A 27,672-nucleotide genomic window follows, 5' to 3' on the forward strand; every position below is an offset into this window, starting at 1 on the left:
TTGATACTTTTCATTTTCATGGAGCTGTCACCAATGCCTATTGGCCTTGACTTTGCAATCAAGGGGCGGGCAGTCAAATGCTTTCAAATGAAAGAGTTCATTAATATAGTGGGAAATAAGGGTTGTCTGGCTGTGCAATATTGGCTCTGTGTGAGGAGTGATTGGAGCAATTGATGAGGATTTGTAAGGAAGAACGTTGATGTGGAAGTGGAGAGGGGCCACCTCAATCACGGCAATTAAATTAATTAATAAGACTCAAGGGGAAATGGAAATACCGAGAGGCGATCCAGCATGTGTGACCATATGCATGTGTGCAAATATCATACTTCAGCGTGAGCGCCCTCCATTCTTTCTCGGCCCTGCTGTCCAGACATATTGACTGTTGTGAAAGCTGTGGACGACATGCGTAACAGACATGCTCTCAGTTAAATCTTTTAAAAATCCAATTCCCGTGAAGATGAGATTCCTTTGTCCCCAAGCCTTGTTCCATTTTCCATCGCAATCATCGGGCATCGATCCGATTCAAAGCTATTTATTTTTGTTGCAGCCATCATGTCATGAATTGACAAGTGTGTAGATCGGGTAGATTACAATATGTCTGGGAATGTCGCCTCGCTCATAAAAGAAGAATCATGACTGCAGAGGGCGAATACCAACATTTCAATCCTTGCATTTTTTAAGGCATTAGCATTTCTAGGTACAACTTTCCATTCATTGTTTTAACTCAGCAACACTGGAGTGCCAGATTATAGGAAGCAGCCTTTCTTTAAAGCAGTGGCTTGTGGCCTTTTTGGCTTGTGAACTGTTCAAACAGGAGCAGCAATATTCTTTTTTCCCCCTCATGTTTGAATAGTTCCCACTGTCACCAGCGAAGTATTATATTAATTTGCATCCATTTATTTAATTTTCCAAGAGGTGGGCGATATCCCTAAATTACACCAATACAATATATTCTGATCTCCATTTTTTGGAAGAATTGGATACCACGAAGTTTGTAAATATCTCTCTGGTGGACCTCAGCAAGGTTTCCCCCTTTCTAGTACACAGCAGTCCTTAAAATGTCATTTTTTAGAATTATGTCACCACAATGTAGGTTCTGTCAGGCCAGATCGAGAGTTCAACAGAAGTTAGCTTTGTCCTCTGATCTGTTTTCTGCAGAAACAGGAAACGAAACCCTTGTGTCCCTTTCAGGAAACATAGCAACAATGATCGCTTGCTGATGGGCGACGAGGCTGTATGGAGAAAGAAATGGCCTTCAAAATGGGCCTCCCATTCACTTTGTGGCCCTCCAGCTCTCTGTGTGCCCTTCCATGCTGTTATTCAGTGGAGAGGTATCAAAAGAACGGTCTTATTTTTGAGACCGTGATCTGAATGCCTTCATGTAGGCCGCGGTGCTAGCTTTATTTACATTCTTCATGTAATGGCATTCATATCCAAACACTTAATACCACAATAAAAGCACGGTAATGGTTCCACTTCCAACTGTCTCTGTACATTGCTCTTGAAAACAACAAACAATATGCAAGCTATTCTGTGTATATGTGTGTGTCTTCAGGGGGGGGATCAAAGCATAAAGTTGACCAGAGTCAAATGCAATTTAAAAGCTCTTTATATTCCCATTTGTTACAGCAGAAAATAAAAGGACTCTGGGTCAGCCACAGCGCAGCTCGCCCCGCAGCATAAATGTTGTGCCGGTCAATTGTAGCACCGCTAAAATGAAGAAAGAGGCGACGAAACACTCATGTTGCACTTCCTCCGATGAAATGGCCATCTATGGCATGAGCAATTACCTCAATATCCCGTATTTCTCTTTGCTAGGGGCAGGTGGCGTTTAGAATGAATGCGTTTTTCCTCCTTTTTAATCAGCAGTAGAATGGGAAGCCCATTGCTATAAGCAAGAGGGCGGAATTATGATTTTCATCCTTTCTTCTCAGACCCACTGTCATCGTGCCATGTCTGCAGGTGATCCTCAGAGGCCCATGCAGCCTAGAAAGATGGAGTTGATGCGTTTTAGATGGCTTTTAGAGAGATGTGGACGGAGGATGGAAATTGCATGCCAGGGGAAGCAAAATGAGCAATTTTTCCTCCCATTTCCCATCCTCTCTTCACCGGATCTGTGCTTACTCTTTCATGAAGGCTTTGTTTTGACATTCCATACATCGGTGTGGAGATAAAAAGTCGTGCAAAATGCCAATTGACAAGGTGGGTGGGTGGGGGGGGAGAAGGAGACTGTGCAAGATAATGCACTATCACAACTACCTGTATTTATGCACATTGTGACCGGTGTTCTAAGTGGCTGCTGGTGAGGCATTCAGACGATTCAGGAGAGCCCATTTAGGGTGCTGTGTTCTCAGCAAAGGCTTTTATGCATTCAAAAGAAAAATGCTCATACTATTATCCACAGCATCTACTTTAGTGGAAGCTATAGTATTTACAGCTAACCTAAACCTGCCTCTAGTACAAAATGGGTCTTTTGATCAGAAGAAATTCATACAGAGGCTGTGTCCATTACTGTCCATTTACTTCACACCATTGCATTTGAGTGTGCTGAAAAGACAGATCACAGATTAAACTCAAGTTTTACATTTGTTTTCTGGTTCACCACCTGCTTAAAACATTGTCTGAACAAATAAAGGACCACAAACAACTTTCTTCATTTAATAGAAATCATTTTCTTTTCTTAATCTGTTTTTTCCTAAATAACTTGTATTACAGATACAATTAAAGCCAGAGTGTAGGAGAGACAAAACACCTTTTACATCATTTATCATCATTTCATTCAGTCACGTGAGGCTGATCATTCCTGAGTGTGGGGTTTGATGAGTTATATCATTTTAATTTCCCCCGAAACATTGAGGCGAATAAATTAATTCCAGTGTTCAAGAGAAACCATAATCATATGCTGGGTTATTGAATAAAGACTTCACAATCAGATTTTCAAAACATACAGACGCATCAGAAACAGACGTCGCTTCACGTGACGCTACAGAGGAATGGACGTCGCATTTCTCTTAAAACATATTTCCTTGTTTCCTCTCTCCTCGTACGGTTTCCTTGCGTCTCTCCATGCATCCCTGGTGGGAGGGACTAGGACGCAATTATGAGACTTGGGATGTCCCCATGGCATTTGACACAAAAAGATCATTCATAAGCATCCATCTTCCTCCTCACTATAGAGTTAACTATTTAGTGTTGATAAATAATCGTATCCTCCATGGCTTCCTAAACTGACTCCTTTTCTTTGATTGCCCCCCTTTTCTAGCCCTCCTCACTGTATTAATTGAGCGCTGAATTTTAGAACCTCCATTAATAAATGTATGCAGTTTGACCCAGTTCAGCTACAGCACCCTGAGCCACAGCATCATCTATATAAATTCAAACACAGCAATTCCAGTAATAATCCAATCCCCAGTTTGGCTAATGATGGTAATAATTTCAAGCTGCCTTTGCATTACAACTGAGGGGGTTACTGGTGTGCCTTTTTCCCAGCCAGAGCCACAGCCTGTCTCCCCCTTGCTGGACCGGACCCACAGAGACCGGCTCTCAACAGGGTTCTTGATTTATGGGCCACTTTACAAGAAGGGCCTGGGGACGCAGCACTCCTTGTCCTCCGATATTGAATCTCGGCTGCCTAGCATGGAGATGCGGGTTGTCTGTTATTATGTGGAAGCTTATTTGCATTGCGCCGTTAAGCTCTCAGTGGTAACTACAGCATGTCTGCTCACCTTAGCACTTACGTTCAGTTTTGCTTGCAGGGCTGTTTGGTTCGGACATGCAAGGGACATTTTCATAGGAAAGGTGCTGTGAAGACGATTAGATTTTCACATCGACATCTTTGTGTGTTTGTAATGTAGTTATGAACCCTTGAATATACATAACATTTAATCAGTTATGCTTTCTGTCCTGTGAGGAAGGTATGCTTTGTTTGGTTTAAATTTCACTACATGATCAAATAACTCGAATGCCAAATGCGGCACATCCATCATTACTCTTAGCTTTGTGCATTCATCGATGATGAAAGCTGCAGTACAACCTCAACAAACAGAGTCAGATAAATTAACTGTACCATTTCAAGCACATTGTCTGTCAGAAGAAAGACTTTGCTTCTTCCTTCAAAGACTTTTCTTTTATTTGTTGCCGTTGGCTGGATTTGCTCCTTTTTTGGCTCAAATTGATTCTTCCTCGTATTTGATTTGATTAATAAAATCATCAAGATGAATGTTTCGCAGCCTTAATGGTTATAGTTGCTGTAGGGTCGGCGTTTATTATGTTGTGTTAATAATCTGACAATCCTCTTTCATTCCCTCTTAAATCAGCCCATGGTTCTGCTGCTTAGACAATACAATGTATTCAACTCAAGTGATGTGGCAAACTACACAAACTCATTTTTTAGGCCTCCCCTTTCTACATTTTTGCAATTTAACAACATTTGTGTTAGAAATTGTATTGGACCTTTTATTATGTTTTTGTGTTAACTATAAAAAAGATGCTCTGTAGTACCAGAGGATCTCAACCATCCTGCTTTCTTTAGAGCCCACCCAAAAAAACCCATATCCAACCGAATCTTTTCCTCCTGTAAAACTATGCAGTGTTCTTTTACTTTGTTAAAGTCAGAGCTCCTTGAAGAGCTCCGACTTTGATGCTCTCCAATGAATAGCATTAGCATACTGTAGAGTTGGCTAGAGACTCGTCGGTTCAGCAGCAGATCAGTCTCAGTGTCACAGATTTAAATTTAGGTGTTGAGTAAAAATGTATGTTCAAGGTTGTGTGTGAGCGAGAGATAAAGAGAGGAACGCTTCAGCCTGTGAATATCTCTTGGCTGCCATTGGAAGTCTCTGTGCATGATGAATTTTCATTTTTATTTCGCATTGGGCATGTTTCTCTGAAATACACCTCCTGCTGCTCCAGTTAGATGGAGCTAATGTTAGACTTCAGATAACCCTGCAGCATACGTGCCATTCACCAACTACTGTAGCACGCTTCCTCTCCAAGTGAATCCTCTTCCAGACCTTTAACTCTGACCGTGGTTCCACAGTTTGATTGACACCTGCAGTACAGATCGTGCCTGGGAGGGGGGGGAGGGGGGTGCATATGCGCTTGAGTTTAACTAACTTGCTGGCATTTGTTACAAAAATAACTTTGAGACTCTACGAGTGCCCCGAGTGAGTGGAGTCGACGCAGATCTTGTCACATCGCTGCTGCAAGAATAAGTGCAAGTTTGATGAGCCAGAGATGTCTTTTTACCTCCAGTGTGCAGTGGCTGTTTTGATAGTATAAAGAGCCGCAGTTGTGTTCAACACAATCTGACAAAACCTCACCACTGTCCTATATGTGGTTGAAATTGATTGCCTGTAACAGGTTTACGAGAAAAAGTGTTTTGAGGCTGATATCAAAGAGTGACAAATGATGTGCGATTCAGCAGAATCGTCAGTATTAATTTAGCTGCATGTGAATCCTCATGGTGCTATGTTGCTATAAATCCATATACATCAGAGTTGATTTTTAGACAGCCGTGAGTGAACAAACAACTCTTTGACAGCCCTAATAATTGTCTGTGTTTTGAAAAAAAAAAAAAGACTGTTAAGATGGTAAAATTCAGATGTTAATCACTCTGATGTCAAAATCAGGATAGTTTGCACAAGACCCTACAGTTACCAGATTAATCCCCAGCTATTTGCTCCTCTGCTGCTTGGCACCACCCCATGATACTGCCTCTCAGGGTTGCCCTCTCCTCTCGCTCTATTCTTCTCCCTTTTCCAGCCCTCATTCATCCTCTCTCCCTCTCAGTGATTCCAGCAGGCTCTATCTTGGTCTTCTTAGCCCTGGCCTGGAATATCCAAAGAGAGAGCTCCGTTCATTTAATGTCATCCTTATTTCGCTGACAGCCAGACAGGGTATAGAATCTAGTTAGCAGGCCGCTCAGGTAATGGGACTAAGTATTTGATGTGACTGCAAAGACAATTTGGATGTGCATGTGTGTGTCCATAGAAGTCTTTTAAAGTGAATTTTTCCAAGCTGACCGGTGGCTAACAGCTCCCAAGACCAAAATTAAGAAATATCAGTTGTGCATTATATTACTGTATCTGCCATATTTCAAGTTTCTGTCACTTCTACATCACTTACTAACAGTCACATGACAAGCTAAAAGCTGGCTGTTTATTTCTTGAGCTCAACATTCCCAAAGTAGATCTAGTGAATTAAGAGTTTGTCAGATTTTATTTATTTAGCCCCAAAATATGTTACATTCACGGTATTTGGTGTTTCTCCATCATAATTATATTCCTACAATGATAGGCTTTTAAACCATATTTAGACCATGATATATTTCAACATTTACATGACTATATAATCCAAGCTAATCCTGTTAATAGCCCTGATAAGTAATGGTTTTTGCATCACCGTAGAAATATAGAGAGCTGTGGCAACATGTTGTTGCTGGATAGTCAACTACTACCATCATCATAGTTTAAAGCAACGTCTGGGCCTGTGGTCAAGTATGAACGATTTTTAAAACGATATGTCTTCTGTTTCATCCTCACCACACAGAGACAAATTAGCCACTGAAAGAAATATACATGCATGCCGCTGCTGCACACAGTGTGTCTCTTTTGGTTCTTCCTTTTTCATCTGTTGATTGTGCTCTTGATGCTTTGTGCTGTTTTTATTCTCACTGTTGTCAGGGAGGACGTGGACTTAGTGCATATTTTTACACTCACGCGGAAGAAACATTTAATTCAAGGACATTTACGGTGTGGAACATGTATGCCGATTGTGCTCGAGAAGTGACCTCTCCTCTCTCTGTCTCTCATGCGTGCATGTCAAGAACATGGAGGCTCGTGGCTGCCGGGTTATTAGATAATCCAAAATGGAATAATTCAGTGAGGAGAGCACAGACTCGTGTGGGTGTGTGTGTGCATCAGCCAAGGGTGTAAGGGCTATAAAAGTGTTCCTCACAAATATAAATGTTAATAACTCACCAAGCAGAATACATATCAATATCCTGACTGGTGGTAGGACGGAAGGGGCAGAGAGGTGACATGGGGAGAGGCAGGTGGGGGTGGGGGTGGGAGTGGGGGGTAATGACAGAGACAGAGAGGGTGTAAACTCATCCTGCAACTACAGTGTTCGCAATTCTAATTTATTTATTTTTGTTCCAATCTGAGTGTGATTCAAGGCATGTGAGCCAGAATATTTAAGAGCTCAGATCAGAATTAGTAAAACATAGAGTAGCAGCCAGGGATGCTGGGATCTTAATAGAAAACTGCTCTTCTGACATCTCCTTTAAAACAAATAAATAAAAAAAGATTTCACGCACTTATAAATTAATAAATTCCATTTTCCTCACACGATACAATGGACAGTACGGGTCACTGTTGCCAAGACAATAAGACAGCATTTCATAATTGAGACACTCAGCCAGGGTTTGCATGCAGGACAACGAGAATCAACACTGGAACAAGAAGCAGAATGTCAAAAGTTTGACCCTCTCGATTCCATTCACATTCCAAGGCACACAACTGACATGTTTACCAAACAAGCGTGAGAAGTGTAGGCACAAACGCGTATATCCGTCATCGCCGCTTGCTGTCAGTTCCTGTTGGTATCTGATATTGGTCGCATTCCACAAAGATACCAACACTCATCCAGAAACGTCAGATATGAGTAGTGGTTTTGAATTGAGCACGAGGGCCTTTGGAGAAGATGTGTGATGGAGCAAGATAGACTTGAAATGAGAGATCCGCATAAATCATCATCTGAATATCCACCTGGCGAGCTGCGGTAAAGCGCTAAAGCCTCGGTCGTCGATCGCTGGAATTGTTTGTGTGCGAATGCGAGAGGGAGATGCATTCCTCGGGGCCAACTCCGAGCCCCGGGAGTGTTGAGAGAGTGCCCCATTTCTCTTGCTGAACCCTCCTCGAAAGTAATTGAATTTTGGATGAATCCGCTGAGGAGGAAACGCTGTCAGGGAGGAGAGAGAGTGGATGCTTGAGGGGAAAAACAATCAAAGAATGAGGGGCAGGTGACAGCACCTTCTGGATGAGCTTTTCTTTAAAGGATGGCACACGTTGAGATGCTTGACAGGATAAGCTTTCATTGTGGCATTGTTGAGGAAGGTCTTTTTTTCTGATTTCACATTTTATTTTTTGGACATTTGTTGAAGGGGGATAACTCTTTTCCTGCTCCATTGTGTTCCCGATCATATCTCTGACAGTTAGACAGCTGCACTGAATCTTTCACTTCTCACTGGCTAATAACCATGTGCCAAGAAGTAAGACGATAGCGACAATAATACATTGACACCCTTTTCATGATTACTGATAACATATTGAGTGGTTGACCTTGATAAGCATTTAAGTAGCTCAATTCTTCAAACAGGTGGCCATCTCCTTAAATACACTCCAGTTGCAATGGAATGGAGTTGCAGTTGGAATGAAAGATAAAGCACATCGTCAATCTTAATGATATTTAGTGTATTTGATGAAGCATTGCAGAAATCTAGCTGTAAAGGAGCCCAATTAAATCACTGTAATGTTTATTCAAACATTCCTGCCGGCCACAAGCTTTATGCACCTCCATCTTGAACAATCAGACTATTTTCCCCTTCTTTTCTTGCGAGCCGACTCCCAGTTGATTAAGAGACTCAAGTCATCAGTATAATCAGTAGTTAAATTGTGAACTGCTGGAACTGCAGCAGCTCTTCAGCCTCTAGTGTAGGCACGTACACACAGCAACCAGGAGAAGCGTATCAACAAAGGGTAATATGCGTCATCGGGGCCTCACTGAGAGCCGAAAGAAGCGGCTTTCAGTTGAGTTGGCGGAAGTGCATGACATCACAGGCGCTAGACTGTAAGCAGCCATCATGGATGCATAGAGTAAGCGTTAAGTGGAGCCCTGAGGGGCATCTCAATAACAACAACGCAAATAACAACCGTATGGACATGTGGCGGGCAATCATGTATTTGTTCGCATCAATACGTGTGTCGCTGCCAGATAAGCTGCACACCTTTTAGATCCAACAGAGCCCTTTCCTCCGAGGACCTGCACGGCACTCGTGTGTACGGCGGACGTGAGAGAGACTCCGCTGAGGGTGAATGTCACAAATGCCACTCATCTCACCTTTCTCTGCTCCACGTGCTGCACATCTGGCATTAAATATTGTTGTTCTGGAGCTGAAACAATGAGTTGTTTGACAGACGATTAAATTAAAGTAATTTCAAGAAGAAATACGGAACATCCCCTTGTTCCAGCATATCCATCGTGAGGATTTGCTGCTTTTCTTTGTCTTTTGTGGTCGTAAACGGAATCTCTTTGGGTTGTGGACTGTTGGGAAAACAAAACAAGACATTTGAAGAAGCAAATTTTGCTGAAAATAGTCTCTACTGTTTACTTAGTATAGATGATGTTGTATGACACTTTTCCTTTCGCATAACCATTTATTTAATATGCCACAATGTACGGTACGCAGCCATTTGACACTCTTTTTTTCCATCTATTGTTTTCTTTGACCATCACTGAGCAGCTGCAATTGAGCATTTTATTTGCCGATAGTGCTTCACTTTATATAACATACTTGTATTTCAATCAGGAGAGACAAGTGAATGATTAGTTAACATTTATTATGACACATGATGCGTTCATGAGTTACACAGAAATTCTTTGGCGCTTGAACTCGACGAGGAGATTTGTGATTGAGTTGTGATTGCCCTGAGCGGCAACAATATAAAGCCATACATCTACCTGTCTGAACTTACGCTAGAGCTTCATTTCAAAAATCAACTAACCTTTTTGGGACAACTTGAACTGAGATCAGTGTCCTCTGAAACGGCTTTCTGAAACTTACTTCCGGAGCCATTTTCCCCTCAACGGCTGCACACGAGCTTAACACAAAGCACTGTGTCATGTTATCATGTATATTTAATCCCATAATCCACAAGTCTTGCTCTCTGCACACGTGTAGGCATAATGTATGATCAGTGTACCCAACAGAACATGACTTAGTGTATTTACTCATCAGTATAGTTGGTATCAACAAAAAAATGAATTGGCTGCATCGCAAGAGCATGTTGTTAACCTCTTCAGGGATAGTAAGTGCTTGCTTCAATGTCTACCAGTCCAGGATGTCACTGTGAGCTGGAGGAATACTGAGCAGAACTGGGGATTCAGTCGTTTCCACTGTGTTGAAACCAAAGAACCACAGCTTTTGTGCTCATGTTGCAGACTGGCGCCCAACATGGAAAAGTAATTAAAAAGATAAGATTTTTGTGTGGTGGCATTTAGCTTTTCTGAGGTGGCATTGGTTGCAGAAAGCTTGGGCTGACGACAATGGGCCCCTTTGACGAGGTGAACGCGGCAATGTCGCCATCTTTGGCCACTGGCCAGTTTTGAATGCCACTGTGAGTCTCTCAAGGGTTATTGTGGCTTTTCAGGGGTTCCCCTCAAAGGCTTTCTGATGCAGCTTTGTGGAATCTATGTGAAGCATCTTTGTCGTGACTGAAATGCCAATGGAAGCGCCCTTGTAGCATACATGGACATCTTGTTGAGCCGCAGCAGAGATTGCACTTTTGCCTGTAGCAAGGAGATGAACCAGTAACCAAACAAAAATAATTCTATAGTTACACGGAGGGTCTAATCAGCGTTTTACTAATGAGTAAAATCTGGCTAAATTGTGACTAAAACTTAAATGAACTTAATGCTAGTCCTATTTTATATTAGATTCAATGAGACCAAGATTAAACTTGAGTGTATGAAGCGCTGCATGTTCACAGAGATATGATCGAAGTGGGGACGTGATTGGTTTGGAGAAAAGTGGGATTAGTGTTTGTGTATAGATGACAAAGCTGCAAAGCCAGGTTGGTCTTGATAGAGATACATCTTGACATTTGTATCACCAGCAGCCTCCCCCTGATTATACAGTAGCTCCCTTAAGAGCCACTGGTATAAATATAGCAGAGGCAGACAAACACTATGGGGAACAGAAATTGCACATAGGCGGGTTGGATTTTCTCCAGCTGACCTTAGGTCTTGTAAAAGTTCTGTAATTATTGGCTCACTTGCAGTTTTTGTAATTTCTTTTTTTATTTTTGAGCTTTGATCGAGCATCTCCTGCCAAAATCATTATCTCTTCTTTTTTTTGATGTTTTGGATGGATTATTAGTGTATTCACAGTCGGTACAGAATAATAAATCCAGCTTTTGTTTCCTTGTAGGACTGGTAAAAAATGAAAGCTCCCATTCCTCTTCTGATCCTGCTTCATGCCGTTGTGGTCCATTGCCTGAAAGTGGTGTCGAAGAGAGGCTCAGGTAAGTCCTGTCTTTTTACCGCTGCTATTGTATCTTCCTTCCTTTTTGTTCTAATGATGTAAGGTCCTGAAAAAACAAATTCCAAATCATTTCTATTTTACTTCCGGTGTCCCTTTCATTGAAACATGTTTGAATCTTTGGCCCTGTTAAGACTTTAATGCTTTTCTTTTTGTCTGAAAGCACAAATCGGTCAACAACATGGGGATCACATGGCCTTGTCTTTTGACAGCTTTATTTTGAAGTCCACAAACACTCCAATCAATCTGAAGTTCTGAGAATGACGGTGGCATATTTCACCGCATGGTATAATGTGGTTTTCTTATTTTTTGTAGAAGAAAATAAGAACACAGGCTTGTTCATCCTTGAAGGGTTTGCAACATACTTCTTGATACATAGTGAGAGATCACATGAACTACTCGGATCGTCTGTTTGTGTGAACGATTCATATGTTCCGTCTTCATTATCTGCAGCTTGAATCAGATTTGTAACAGTGCAGACTGGAGTTAATAACACTCTGGTGTTAGCTTTGTTTTCTTTAAATATGTGTTTCCATTCTCTTTGACAACCAAACATAGCCAGTGGATGCAATGAACGCAACTCAGTTCAGTAGTATTGCAGAGAGGAAGCAAACCAATAGCTTTTGCTTTTTGGATCCACGAGGCACTGTGCCTCGAAGGATGCAGCTGTGGCCTTTAGAGTTATATCCAAGCATTTACATTGTCTTGGCACTAATAGCCCGAGACTCTCGTCATTACTTTCTATGAGGGGGAAAGGGGACAATCAGCATTGGCTAACATGGGACATCTTTTGCAGTATTTCTATTTATTCATTTTTGTGTGTGGGGGGGGGCTTCTATCCAGAGGCTGCTTGCGTCTGGGTTTCTACCATGCATATTAGACACAGGTGCAGGAATGGCCAAAGGCTTATCAAAGGGTTTGCTGCGTTTCCAGCAGAAGTCCCTACGGGCTATCTCATTGGATGCTTCACGAGCCATTGCCTGGGGCAAGGATTTGAAACGTGTCCGCTGATAAATGAACACCCCATCCGTGCTAGACCTCCATCCTTTGTTCCTTCTCTTTCAGCTTGTATGGCTGTATTAGAAGCCACGCTGGTTGTGAGTCAGAGCACCATTATAAACAGGATTCTGGGCAATGAAAGCCACTTTGAAATTGCATTGCTTTCATTTTTATGGAATGGAAAGAAACAGCGGGGGCGAGAAGGTGAATATCCTGGTGTCGTATCAGGTATATTTTTAAAGAACCGTTTTTGAGGGTTTAGGGTTCCTTTGTTAATGAGATAAAACTGTTCAATTTCATTTAGTCATATTTGATAACATCAAGCTCGTAGTCTCACTTAAAACATCTCTTGCAGTATAGCTTCCTTTGATCAACTGGGACTACTTACTGTATATGTGATGTCCACTGTGAAAGGCCTCTTTATGCAGGATCTAACAATGTTTCACAATTTAAGCTTTGGTTGGGTCATGCAGCTGTACAGGTTTTATTTTAAATGTTTATTTCCCCTATTGGAGCAAAATACTGTCACAGTGATTCCATTTAAACCAAAAAGCTTTTTGCTTTTTTATCCACAGTTTCCTCAGGATAGTGTGGGGATCAAACAAATCACTAATTTGATTTATAACAAGACAAAATGAGCTGCTCCAGACATTGTAAATATGTATAGTTTTTCATTCGTACCTTTGTTAAAAGAAATTCAGTGTAGACAATCAAACCTGGAAGTGTCGGCCCATTAAAGGAAACTAAATGGCTTGATTGACTCCCTCAGGAACAATGAATCCACGATCGCACTTGCTTTCCCTCTAACTGGGCTCACAAACACACACACACACACATCAACTCCAGAAACCCCTGCACAGTGCTGCATGTGCACTGCTATTATCTGTAGATGATTAAATTCAAAACACACGTCTTTGAGTAATGCTTTGTCTGCATTTGTAGTCGGGGTGGAACAGTGCAAAAACATACAATGCATATCTGCCATACTAATCCTCAGCATGCATAAGTAGGAGAACGTATCCATTTGTCCTCTGCTGTGGCTCCTCTTTGTGAGAATGCTGATATGGCCTGAATGGTTGGGCGAACAGAATAATTATGTATATTTCTGCTTAAAACAGCACAACAAAGTCAGATGTTGAAGTACAAACCTCACTCTTGAATGCTCTTACGTTGTTGTATACTATCAGTCAGTGATGTTGAATCCACGACGTACGAGTCATTCCAGCAGATATTTTGTATTGAAGACATGCATCGTGCATAGAACATCTTGTGGCTGCATTGCATTTTGGTTTATTGTCCGTGTTTATGATCACATTCGGACAAATGGATGAAGACATAATCTCTTTGCTCCCCCTGTTTCTAAGGGATTGTCTTCTGTTGTACAATGTTGTAATGGCACTGTATGTATTTTTGTTTTACAAGGCCAGTGTCCGTATAGTTGTATGAATGCACTGGGTAAGAACTAGCTGGTTAGCAAAACGAGTGAGAAGGAAATCTGTTTGTTCAATCTGAACAATCAAAAGTGAGTTATACTGCATCTCTTTCTGGATTTGAGTAATCCATGGACAAAGACTAGCTTTGTTGTTCTATTTCTGTTGCACTTGCTACTCTTGGTTATTTAAAGATGTTCTCAGTTGCTGTTATTGCCTTAAACACAGAATCAGCTCCCTTGTTGGCCACTTGTGCCATACTATACGATCGATGTGTGTTTGGTTACTTACTACACTAAAAGAGCCGAATCATCTTTCTGTGCACTACACAGCTGCGTTTAATTTGATATGAAATAGAACTTGAGAGTTCATGTAAGGTCTCACTTTTGGCACTCTGAAGTAATAAATATGTATTTATTCTTTTTCTCACCTCTGAACACGGATACAATCAGAGTGAGAAAGAGCTTCGGAGGGTACTGAGGAGGACTTTTAGAGGACCTGAATACAGAATCGAATAAAAAGGGCATGCACACGTATTGCACAAACCATTAAACAGAGCATTTCCTGAACACTGTAGTAGTTTCCCTATTCATTCCATGGGCATCACTATTCATCTGCATTACGCCGTGAACTCTGCCATGCCCGTTATCTTTGGTATTCACATACTCCTTGCAGCTTCCTGTACTTCCCAGGCATCAGGATTCCCTCTTTTCCCAAGAGATTTACTGCTAACTAGCGTTTTTGCAGCACGTCTGTTGGCTTTTCGTCACAGGAACCACAAGGCCAACATTTGAGCTTTCTTTGGTTTGGCCAAAACGTCAATTATGTTCAGTGAATTTCCTCTGAGTCCACGCCTGATGTATTTTACCGTTCATCTGATTTGTAAGAAAAACTGAAATATTGTGTTTTGTGTCCCAGATCAACACGGCAGTTATGAAACCACTCTAAAATGGGCTGTCAAGAGTTTTTATTGTTCATGGTTGATTTCTAATGAGGCAAACCAGGGACAGCGTCCACCCCTGTGGACACTGCAGGGACAATAGCTCAGTTTATTCTGAGCAATCGCTTGTTGTTTCTTTTTTATGTTTTTTTAAATACAAACCACTTTTCAGCTTTTTGTTCCACCAATTGTCTGCCTCAGCATTTAAAGGTTTCTTGCTGCAGTGCTGGAAACCTTTCTATTTAACATTCCCTAAAAGTCAGCCCTTAACCAAACTGTTAACTCGGGTTCCCCATGTGAACACTGATGACAGTTGTGGATTCACAATCATATTCCTTGACATTGATTGAGACAGATTTAGCCTCTCTCCCCCCCTCTGTTGTGCACTCATTAGTCCCCATTTCTTCTCCAGACATTGATGAGTCCCCAGACAAATGACGCTTACCTTTCCACAGTCTCCCAGTAGTTCCAGCAATGCATTGCCCATAACACTCACTCCCAGTACATGTATCATTCTGTTATCCATGCACATGTAAATAGCATGCGTTCCCATTCGGAAATAGAAACCAGCATCCCGTCTCTGCTTCTAGTTTCTATTAAGGATGGTCCGAGGGCCCGGCGTGTCACTCTGATGAAGAGGAGCTGTAAATAAAACCCGCCACTGCAACAAGACCTTGGTTCCCATTAGAGAGCAGCCGCTCATCATCCGTCTGTCCCTGTGTATTTATCTACTGCCGCTACAGTACGTCCACAACATATATTTTTCCCCCTCTTCCCAGACTTTTCGCTCTTGTAGGAGGAAGAATCAAGGACATCATGACAGTCGGTTCAATTTACAGTCGTCACACCCATAGCAACGCACAAGGCTGGGAGGATGTCAGCATTAATATGTCAGTTAAAGGATGGAATCTTCCCCCCACAGTAATGGGGCTACTCGCAATTTGGCCAATAAAAAGGCGTCTCTTAATTGGACAAGACAGTGATTCGTAACAGGGGACGTCAGTGCACTGCACAAATTCAATTATGGCAAGCCATTTGACTATATAATTGATATTTAAGGACGTTAAATATGGCAGGGAGTTATCAGCAAGAACTTTGAGGGAGGGAAGGGGCACTAAGGAAGACGACTGAATGTCAAATAATTTTTAATTCTAAATGCAATCAGATCAGATGGACTACACACCACTTGAGGTTGTCAGTAGTTACTGCTTGTGATGTAACGGCACGAAATGATGTTCAAAAAATGTTTCCGAAACAAATCCAAGAAACCTAAGCAGGTATTGAAAACTGGAAGCTGAAATCCAAGCTCTCCTCTCCCTCCCTCTCTCTCTCTGTCACACACACACACACACACGTATTGAGAGGCCTGCGGTTCATCTTCCCTCGGTCAATACCGCATACCTGCCACAAACGGTGAATGATTGCCTCCACTGCACCGCCCGTTCATTGCAGGGGAGATTGATCACACACATGATATTAGAAATGAAATGGCTTGCCACATGGAGTTGTTTTCCCTCCCGCTGCTCTGATAGAGAGAGAGGGGGAAGGAGAGAGAGAGAGAGGGAAGCAACTCAACAAGTGTGCCAGATATATGCCTCTGGACATCGGGGGTTACTATGGATATGTGTTCCAGGTTGGGGACACGTGCCACAGTCCTCCGTGTTAGATGGATGACGACCAATCACCTGATTTATGAGCGGGATAGTCTCTCCGTGGCCTGTTTCCTGACCTGTAATAATGTTACAACACCACGGCAATTGAGAAAAACGCCAGGGAAAGGATGTGAAGGGCCGCAGCTCAGTGAAGATGCGATGTGTAGCTGTAGGTTGAGGTGTTTAAATCTCAAGTGGGCTGTCAGTACTTCTGTGTGTGGATCCAAGACGTATCCGATTACAGCTATTTTTATTTATTTGGGTTTAAGGCGTCAGCTTCAGAAAAATGTCCCCCATAGGCGTACCAAGTCTATGGGCTGATTGGATTTGGGTTTGCTGAAATCTAGATTTGGGAAATGAGGTGTGAGTGTGGGTGGAGCTAATGGGGTCAGACACATGCCAATCAAGCAGACGTCAAGCAGTCCCCAAACTTATTTGAGTGTAGGGTAGCATGTTCTATATAGCATTTGTATTGATTTTGTAGCATCCTAAAATGTCCAAAAATGAATTGTTTTAGATGTTTTTCTTTTCCATCATTTGTTTTTAATGCTCTCTGTTTGAGAAGTCACCATTAGAACAAAACGTCTTCTTAAGACAGGGATGCAACCAAACACATAATGTTGTACTTTTACATTTGCTTCTGTTTTTTAACAGACTGAATGTCTAATCCTTTGGCCAAAGGTTTTTAAAGGCTATAAAATGGAACCGTGTTATCCTCTGAGCTGAAAACTAAAGGGTCAAGATGTGACATGTATACAAATGATTTGAGTGGATCCCTTCAGTTTTCTTCCCACCTTCATGTGTTTTCCTCTATATGTTCACAGTTTTGGAACCTCATTCAACGTTGAATACAATACGCTGCATTATCTACAGTTTAATATTTCTCTCTGAAAGATATGTTCATTTCAGGCTCCCTTTGCAAATTATACAGCCCACTTTAACAGCTGGGGCGTTTGGTACCAATTTGAGAGATTATATGTGTGGATGATAATGAGCTTTAGTCGGAAAGAGGATTTAAACATGGAGAAGGCCGGCCACTGCTTAATTTAAGAAAATCTGGCTCTCAGGTTTAAGGAAGAGGACTTTAGGGGGAGTAAAACTCTCAAAAGAAAAAAAAAAAAGAAAGACGAACAGTGTAAATGAAAAGTAAAAAAGTAATATTTGAAATGAGGTTAGGGCAATTTGGACAGAAACAGTAATGGTCCCAGAAATTATTTTAATTCCCACTGCATGCTTGCCTCTCACCAAGCTGAGCGACGGGGGGAAATGAAGCAGTCGTCTCTCAGTACTATGCAAATGGCCTGGAGGCGTCGATGGGACTGTACCCAAAAATACCACACATTTTAACCTGGGGCTGCACTGCATGATTAATCCATGTGGGTACTCCCCCTCATTCTGCGTCACTCTTCGCCTCTATGCATCCGTCTGTATATCTAGCAATCTTAGCACACTTCTTACGTAGTTATGCTCATGTACGTCATTTCTTTTGTCACAATCGAGATGGCAGTTTGCTCTTTTTAGCTCCTCTCTCAAATTAAAACGGTCCCTCACTTTAAATGGCCCTGCTGTCCCTGCTGGTCTCTCTGTGACCTCGCCTGTCTTTATGTTGCACCTCCTGTGCATAGAACATGATATTTATTGCTGCCATCGATTGGCGACTTTCTCCTGGACGCCAGACGGGATCACTGGGGAGTCAGATAGATGTCTCCCTGAATAATTAAAGCAATACACTAATTCCTAGTCCCATAAACGTTATCGTCATCATCATTAGATTTTAACTGGTTTAAGCTAAGAGCCTGTTTTACCAATAACCTCACCTGTTTCATTCATGTAAGAACACCTTTTTGCTGCAGCTGTTTGCAGATCTAATTTGAAAATACTACCCCTCCTAATATGTATGCTGGAGACGCTTGGCCTATAAATTACACACCTGCATCTGTTGACTGGAGGAAGATTGGACAAAAAGATAGCTCATATCCTTCCCTGATAAAAGGTCTATCTTGAGCTGACCCTCCTCCTGTTAGAAAAGACGAGTATTCAAAAATCAGACCAACTGGAAATTTGATTTCCACTATTTCCAGCCTCGGCAATCTCCGAGACATTCGATTATTTTTATTTCCAGTGTTGAGACTCTCGGAGTACATTCGTTTTCTATTGATTGCAGCGCTAACTTTGTTTTGGACTGATGCAACTCAGTTAAGTTTGATTTCTGAGGGGAGTTCATTGATTTGCATGGCAACACTGTCTCTTGTCATTGTCCAACTTCGTTTTATGCTTCACATGCTGATTTTCAATTCATAGTTCCGTGATTCTGACCTGATTCATAACCAGCCTAAAGCATAAAAAGCATGTCTGTGAACCATTGCTGGATGCAGAATTACACAAAGCACAGATCTACTTTTATATCACACTTTAAATGTATTTTTTCCTCTGTTATAAAGAGCATAAATTAGCTGTTTAGCCATCTGTGTTCAACATAATGCATTGTATAACCAAGGACTTATAGCTATACTCAGGAATCATTTCTCTTGATTGACGGCTTGGGAAAAAAGACGAGATTTTCATCTTATTTCCGCCCGTTATAGTTACTATGTGGTGTGTTCTTTCCATGACAACACACACATCAATAAACATATAGAGAAGGAGGGTTTGTAATTTGGTGAGGCGATGGGATGAAAGTAAATCAATGGAGAGGAGATTTCTAGTGCAGGGATTATACGATACTGAGCAGGGATGTGGATTATAGTAAGTATGAGTATGTTCATCCACAAACATACACAGTTCACATGCCTTCTTTCCATCATGAAAGGGCTTGTGGAAGAAGACTGAAGCTTTTATAAAAACCAACAGACTTAGACTGGTCAAAGACAACATTTATATTTGGTACTAATGTGTAATGGGTCTGGATATCTTATTTGAACAGGGAACACCTTCTGAAAAAGCATGTGAAGAGTTCACCTAATACCTAGTATATGAAACTGCCAGTCAAAAAGCAAGTAACAGCCTCTCAGACAAGGGTCATGTGACCAATAGGGCTAGCTGAGATCGCCCTACTGCTAGCAAGCTTTGGCCTCTGATTAACTTCTTACAGTATAGTTAAGTCAGTCGAGGTAGCAAGCCTAAAAGCTGAAAGAAGCCCATGGGTTCTTCCGACTGTCTCTGTCTGTCACATGACCCTCACGTTGCATGTCATAGCAGTCCCTCTAGACTTTCCTGCATTGCTCCCCTTGACCTCAGACGCACCATGTTTGAAAATACAAGGTAAATGGCCACATGATCAGACATTATTTTCCAGATAATGTATCCAGACACAGATGTTACCGGGTGTGAATTGTGTGTGCTATTTCACATGAACACCACTGTAGAAGAGTCATTTTCTATCCCCCCAAATGACCCCGTAAACCAATTATTTGCTTGTTAGGACTAGAGTGGACAAAATTCAGATGACGGATAATGTCACTGGATGGGAAGTTTGTGGCCTTTTCCTGCCTTCAGTGTCGCCATTCAGAAAAAAAGCGCACGAATTGCGATTTTTAATTAGCCTGCACCGCACAATGAGGCTGTGGTCACTTGAGAGGTGAAGTTTGGTGAATGCAGGAAGCCTCCAAACAACGTAGCATTTGATGAGGCTGTCAAGCTCTCTCGCGTCAGCCAGCCACTCAGCGTGTGGCCTTTTCAATGCTCCTTTATTGGAAAGTTTGAACACATCCTTTCTTACTGTGTTCATTCCCTGTTCACAGTCTCCCTGTCGCTCATTGACAGCTAAGAACAAAAAACACTACTCTCTTGTTCTCTTTGTACATTTTCTTTCCTTTCGGTCTTTTTTTTCGGGTTTTTTTCCCCATTCTTTTTTTAGTCAAACTGGGATTGGTCAAAGCACAATCAACCTATTTCTGCAACAAGCAGAGGCACAGTGAATCCTTACAGGTCTCAAGGGAGTCCTGCCAAGTTTGGGGCTTTTCAGTTTTCCCTTTTCTTTTTGCAAGGGAGAAAGGATGTAAGCTCGCTTGCCGAGGAGTAGGCTTTTGTTGGTTGCAGGAGACTGACGCACTGCAGGAGTTCTGGAAACAAACCAGGCTGACTGTATTCTCCAGGCCCTGGCTGCTTTTCTCACCACTGTTCAGAAGATACAGGCAGGTCCCATTCAGATCCTACTGCTTAGCATTTTTATTATAATTAGCCAGGAATCGCCTGGTATTCCCTCCAAAGGAAAGTATGCCATTTTTATCCACAGCCAAATTGCCTATTGTTTAGGGAGGGAAATACTACTTTAATTAAGACTCACCAAATTTGCTTTTAGTAATCCACCCGGATTCAGCTCAATTATTCCCTGTATGCATGCCTTGTAATTTCATTTGGCATGATTTACAGTGAAGTTCCATCACATATTTCCCTGCTATGTTTATTGCTTGCGTTTGATGTGGCGCTTGGTTGAAATATTTCGGACCCCTAATTTACAATCCTCCAGGGTCCAAAAAATAGTAGAAGGTGGCAGTTGATTTCCCTGCAGTGCAATGATCAATAAATTCTACATATTAATTAAGTTCCACTGTCATCTCCAAGGCTTCTCCCAGGGAGAAGCCTCTCTCTGGTCTCTTGTCAGCCAATCACAGGGCAGCATGGCGTTGCACTGCCTCCCCCACGGCTCCTCTGCGTTCATGAAACACACATATTTACAGAGGTGCTGCATTAGGAGTGTGTGTTTCTCAGTGATGCATGAGGGGGCATCATCATCTGTAATTTACAGGAAGTGTCTTTCATCTATTTCTTTTTATATGACACAGAGTGGCAGCCCTGTAAATGTGGAAAGTTCTCAGCTGTGGGTCAAACAGCAATGAAATGCTTTTACAGCCCCGGTGGCCTTCGAAAACGATTAGATTCTATTATCCTGTGAAACGTAAATCAGATGGATTGAGAACATGGCAGATTTCAGTCCTGAAGATGCGACAAAGTTTGCTTCTAATGCCTCATTCTTAGAGCTGCAAAGTGGAGTTAAATAGAGCGGTGACATGTCGAGAGAAGGACTGTCATTACAGAAGGAGCCTCAGTCAAAACTAGACTAGTGCTGGATTTTGCCTTCATTGTGACAGTGCAGAGGCAGCATCCTTCAAAGAGCATCAAGTCTCTATTAGCATCTCCTGCTAACTGAGAGGCACTACAGATGTAAGTAGGCGTTGTTTCTCTGTATGCTGCCAGTAGCCAAGCAACGCGGCACACCGCAACCTCACAATCCCAAGTGTTTCTGCGTTCTCAGCACATTCTCTCACACAATCGCACCCTCCAAAACGGGATTAAAAATGTTCTCATCTCTCCGCAACCTTTGCCTGTGTTGTGCGTGTGATCTTGCCAGAGGGTAATTAAACTGTTTCTGCTCCGCTCAACCTCTCATGGAAGTTGCCCCCCGTATATCATCAGACATCAAAAACACTTAAAATAAATTGCTGTATAAAAATGCAATGTTCAGGCAGCCAATTAAGTTTGATTCTTGAAGTGCTAGCTTCTGAGTGTGTGTAATGAGGCCCATAGCTTAACTGTGAAGTCTGCTAGCCGCTGTTTGACAAAGTATGTTTTTTACTTGTTTTGTTTTTTCATTCTCATAAAGCCTAATGACTAGTGGAGATGCTATCGTTTCCCATCAACAAATCAGATGATGGAAGATTAAATAGCTTGATGAATGATTAACACCACTGCTACAAGGGCGCTGACCTTACAATTTTCCCTGCACCTGCACAGACAATTCATTAAAAGCGACTGTGGTGATTATTTATAGGCAATCATTGAGCTGTTGAGTGTATTTGCAACCTATGGCTTATTTGTTTGTCCAGTGAAACCTCATCTGGCAAAACAGCCAAGAAAAGGATCACAAAGAAAAGCAGTTTATGGTAATGCCCTTGTGATTGTTGACAAGTCATATGTCCCAGTTCCAGCCCTGAAACACTTTAGTTCAATTCCAAAATAAAATTGTCCAAATCCCATTCCAACACCTTTCATTTGCTAAGCGTTGAAATTCAAATATGGCCTGATTACAATGTTTAATGTGCATACCACCCTCAGCAATTTTTAAATCGTGTGATATAGCCATTTAAAAGGCCTCCTTTTGCTGTTCGCAACGCTCTCTAAAGGCTCTCTGTCGCCTTTTTGTGCACTGAGTGCCTGGTCTTGAAAAACACAAGGACAGCTGAGGATTATGGTTCTGTATGTGTCTTTCACAGCCTTTAATATGCAAATAGGAGATTAGTTTTGGAAGGAAACTGTTTGGCATGGGTGTTATTTCTACCAGGAGGGTAATGCTAAACATTCACCATACATTTTTTTCTCCGTTCCCTGAATCAGACTTAACTCTTTCAGTAAGAAATGTCATCCATCATGTAGCCTTTAGCAATACGAGTTAATGAATTACAGCTGCTACATGCAAAATACAAGGTTTAGCAACACGACTGGGTGTTATTAATTTACGTAAAAGGCATGCGTCAGTATTTCATTCAAGCCACATGACACAATTTAAATGACCGTATGACTGTATGGCTCAGGCACATCAAACAAAATAAGAAAACGACATGTCTGCATTTCATAGCGAAAGCCAAATGCAGCCGGGTAAATGACTTTGGTATTACACTGTCAGAAAACCATTTCCAATGTGCCATGGGAAGCAATTCCAGCATTTCTTTTGATCTCCAGTGCGGAGGGGAGGGGGGAAGGATTAAGAAACATTTCACATCATGGAATTGTGATCCCGGCATTAAAGCTATACAATGCGCGTGCAATGTCAACATCTATAATTGAGTGATTTAAATGACCTAATTTCTTGCATGTGGGCTACGTCTGCAGTCGTAGCTGCGTCAGGACGTTTAACCCTTTCAAAGGGCTCTTCAGGGAGACTAATGATGGACCAAAGCACCCATCTAGAACACCGTCAAGAGGTTGCTGCTTCTCAGCCTCCTCCAGGCATGCTTGTTAAGTGACCCTAAACGCTGCTCACCCATGAGAACAGGAGATCACGTGACCACGACACTATGGGCTGTAGAATACAGATATAGTTGTATGCTAACACACACTCCACGCTTTCAATACAAAGTCAATTGTTTGTTTATTCTGAAACTAGGAAGTAAACTGAATTTAGATTGACAGCTTACTAAGTCAGCATTCAAGCGACACACCCCTATGTTGTCTGGAATATTGATTCTGTGCGCACACATACACTTGAGACAGTGGGGTGCAGATTATCCAATCAAACAGCCATGCTGAATGTGTACAATTGATCAGAGTACATTTGCTGGCTGACAACCAAGTGAGCATTCATGGCTTCTCTGACTGGCTCACGGGGGGGGGGTGGTTAAGGATTATCGACTGTGGGATAAAGGAAATCCAGAAATCTGCAGAATGGAGTCACCAAATGATGGGATTAAACAAACAAATCAGCGTGCCGAACATATAATCAGAGCAACGAAGCACCTGAAACACTTAATTGGTGGACTGTTTGGGCCACTGGAGGACTATTAAGTAAGAATTACAGGTTTTAGAGGTAATTTAGACAGGATGAATGCTCCGCCAATGGCCTTGAGTGATTGGCGACATCTTTTTCACTGTTATCTCTTTTGCTTTTTGCATGTTGTTCTCTCTTAATTGGTTGGTGTGTGGACTTTTTTCCCCCACAGAGGTTTTCTGTGCACATCCACCCTTAATGACATCAGCATAAACGACATCCTTGCCTTTCAGGCTTTTCTAGCAGAGGAAACGGCTCTGTTTTATATGTCCCTTGACCTCTTTCAGGCCTACAGAATGGAGTCGGTGTGTGCCTGATCACCCTAATTGTGTTGACAGCTCAGTGTCTTGCCTCTTGCTCACATGCGTGACATCCAGCCCTTCGACAGAGCGGCATGTCTCCGCAGTCCTTTGGCTGTCGAAGGTACTAGCACTTGAGCGAATGTTTATACAAGTGATCATCTCTGCGCTGTTGACTTCAGCAAGCGCTTTTTGAGTATTTGCATTTTTATTGTTGAGATGCAAACACTTCCAAACAAAACCGACAGCAGATGAAACGTGGCTCCGAATTAATGAATAGATTTTAATGGACACTCTAGGAATGTGTTTGTTAATTTTCTGTCAGCGCGCACGTGCGTGTGTTGTTTTAATGAAGCTGAATGAATAGTGCATCGGGTTGCTGGTGCGTGCGGCATTATTATGTCGAATATATTCTCTCTGTTGTGTGGTGCCAACAGTTTAAACAAGGCTGTGTAGGTGGAGGGATGTGGGAAGAGAGGAAGGGCAAAGGGAGACAAAGGCAAAGTGGAAAGTACGCAAGGCCGGGCTTCGTGAATTCATTTCCCCCCTCTCCTGTGTCAGGGGGACCTCGTCTGAACCCATTACGGTGGTAACAAGGTGACAGCGAGCGGTCTTGCTGCGGGTTCTGGCCTCCGGAGCTGTCTGGCCACCCGTCTATGTTAATTAAGGGAGAGAATGAAAGTGTGAGGAATGGGGACACTGTTAGACAAAAGCGTTTAACTAGATGGTCCGAATAAGGACAAGAGTTTCACTCTTTTTCTCAAACAAGTTTTGCAGCTTCGAGGTGGAGCTAAAAGGATAGTGATGCATGCCGAGCTCCTGATTCAAATAGGTAAGTGAGACTGACAAATCTCCCCACAGGCACTCAGCCGACCATGAATTATAGAGACCCTTCATGTTGAATTCTTTAAAGATAGAAACATTGGCCAGTCTCATTCACTAAATCCATTTCCTTTACACATTATTTAAAGAACTGGTCACTGGTGTTCTTCTGAAAATAATGTCCTATCTCAACCTTGCCTTGTAGAACAATGTTTGTCAAAGTGTTTGTCAAAAAGCCTCTTTCTCCTTGTCATCTCCCCTCTACTGTGGGAAAAGTGCCGCCATCTCTCTGCGAGGGAATTGGCATTGGCAGAGTTCACTGGGAGAGCATTTTTAGTGCAAAGTAAGTGGGCGATCAGGAGATGTCATCAATTCCGATGCATGCCAGTTGCCAAGGAAACAGAAGTGGAGAGGCTTTTCTCAAGGATCCTGTTAAACATTTAGAGGGGGGGGGGAGAGAGAGAGAGCGCGCAATTGTCCATCTTTTAATGCATTCTTTTTTTCTCTTAGAAGTGGATATTATGTGGGTGAATATGCACGATTGGTTTTAAGTTAAAAGTTCAGTTTCCATTAACCAAGCAACACAGTTGGAAGACATGGAATCATGCAGCTCACAAACCTCCAATTTACCTAAAGGCATCATTTTTATGGTACAGTTGAATTTGCTAACTCTGACAATATCTTAAAATCTAAAGTAGAGGTGAGAAGCATTTCAAATAGAATATGAATTGTAATGATGTAATTTGTTAATCTTAATAAACGCTTATTTGAGACACATTTTTTCACATTCCTAGTCAGGTTTTCTGCCTCTTTTGACAGATAAAATAGTAATCGTTCTTATATCTGCAAGTGCAAGACATTACTAGAATTCATCCCACCACCCAACGTGGCCTTCCTCTGCACAAGTGACCAAAGCTGTGGCCGAGCTTGGCACAACAGTTGTGTGATGCCTCCTGATCGAGTGGCCCTTCTCCAGTGGTAATCTCCCAGCAGACAGGCCCTAAATGGGAAAGGGTTCAGCAGATAGGAGCTCTGTGTAATTCCTGTTAATTACTGTCCATGAGGCGATAAGACCTGGTTGGAGAGGCTAAGAGATGAGATAAGGAGGATCAGGGATTCACCTGAAGGATTTTCCGCCTCTTGGGCAAAAACAGTCCAGTTATCCCGAAATAGTCTAGAGTTTGAAGCTGTGCTGAAGTGGTTGTTCTTCACTTACCGAACTACTAGAACAGAATGGAATTGTTTTGACACTCATTTAAGTGCAGTGCAGGTGGGTGAACTGGAAGAGTCACAATGTTTCCTTTGTGTTTCCTTTAGTTTGAATTCCACCATCAATTCCCAATAAGGTGGAACAATGTAAAGTGAATGGACATGTTTCCATTGCGAGAATGGAATAATATTTGCACTTAACCTGATTGGAAATGTAATAAAACCTGATAATATAATAACTTGACCAAACATGTAATAACATGTTCTGACTCATATTGTAATAACCTTTTTTAAAATACTTATATTATTCAGGAGTTACATTTTCAGGAAATGATTACAGCGCTAGAATATTTCATCGTCAAAAGAACACTTTTATGTCATTTCATTGTTAAATTCAACCAAATGTGGCATTTATGTTGGCATACTTTCATGTATTTTAATTAAAGGTCCACTTCTGGAGCTCTTGACTGTATCACAGGGTCTTCATTCACAGATTGAGTTGCTCGGTTATCATGGAAATTGAGTTCAGTCCTTCTGAGCAGTTGCTGGGACTTTTCATCCATCGTAGCTTAAAAGTTGAGCGGCTCGATCTGCTAATGAATACCATGTGGTCAAAAGCTCCAGAATAAGCTAGTAAGTGGACCTTGAGTTTGTATTTTGTCTGAGCTGTCCAGCTCCCCGGTCCTCGCTAATTCAAAAAAGCACATCAAAACATTCCAACAAGAGTATGGAAACACTCTTAAAGTGCACCTGAGTAAGACCATTGATGCCACAGCAAATATTCACAGCATGACTTCAGGGATTTTCTTTTAAGAATAGTTCAAAGCAATTCGTCAAAATACATGAGCCCTGTGAGACCCAATTCATTTCTTTTGCCACATTCCAATCCTCAATTAGCATGCGCCTGGGATGAATCTCACAAGTTGTCAGTCACCTCCGTTCTACTGTGAAATCAGACCAAATCCTCGTTGCTGTTTCACTGCAGAGAAGACCCCTGACCTGATAACAAACAGGCCTTTCACTTGTGCATAGAAAGGAACCAGTGATTTGTGATACTGTAGTCTGTGAAATAGGAGGCTGATGAGAGAGGACACTGTGTGGTTCTTTGGAGGAAGTGAACGCTGCACGGTAAACTGCAGCGGCTCTGTGGGGCTCCGACTGCCGGGATATATGAGCTCGTATTTGAGAAACGAGGCTAGTTGTCTAAATGCATTACTGTAATAAGACCTAGGAGGGGGGAGTGGTCCCGTGTATCTGCATGTTGACCTTGTTAGTGTTAACTTCTTGAATTACCCTCTGGGGTGTGCATGCTGGCTGAGGCGCTGGCGGTCCGACTCTAAACTCCTCTCATTGCTTACTTTTTGCTTTTATTCTCATCTTTGTTCCTGCTTATTAACAGCTCAGCAAAGGAGTTGCGGTTTCTTCACTCGGAGGCTGATCATTAGCAGCTGAAACATATTTCACTCTTGTAATACACAGAACACCAAGATACTAATTACCTTTCAGTCACCAATAAGGCTC

At 42.0% G+C, this 27,672-nt stretch overlaps 1 protein-coding gene across 2 annotated transcripts in view; it reads left to right on the plus strand.

Moving 5' to 3' along the window:
• LOC116385934 (interleukin-1 receptor accessory protein-like 1) overlaps positions 1-27,672 on the plus strand; it is a 199,005-nt gene that overhangs the window by 2,485 nt on the left and 168,848 nt on the right. For both annotated transcript variants that reach the window (XM_031851711.1, XM_031851712.1), the window contains exon 2: positions 11,207-11,300. In XM_031851711.1, the coding sequence (XP_031707571.1) occupies positions 11,219-11,300 (82 nt within the window). In that variant the 5' untranslated portion in view covers positions 11,207-11,218. The remainder of the gene's footprint in view (positions 1-11,206; positions 11,301-27,672) is intronic.

The sequence above is a fragment of the Anarrhichthys ocellatus genome, unplaced genomic scaffold, assembly GCF_004355925.1.
Source record: "Anarrhichthys ocellatus isolate YVR2014 unplaced genomic scaffold, GSC_Weel_1.0 scaffold12, whole genome shotgun sequence".
Taxonomy (NCBI): Eukaryota; Metazoa; Chordata; class Actinopteri; order Perciformes; family Anarhichadidae; genus Anarrhichthys; species Anarrhichthys ocellatus.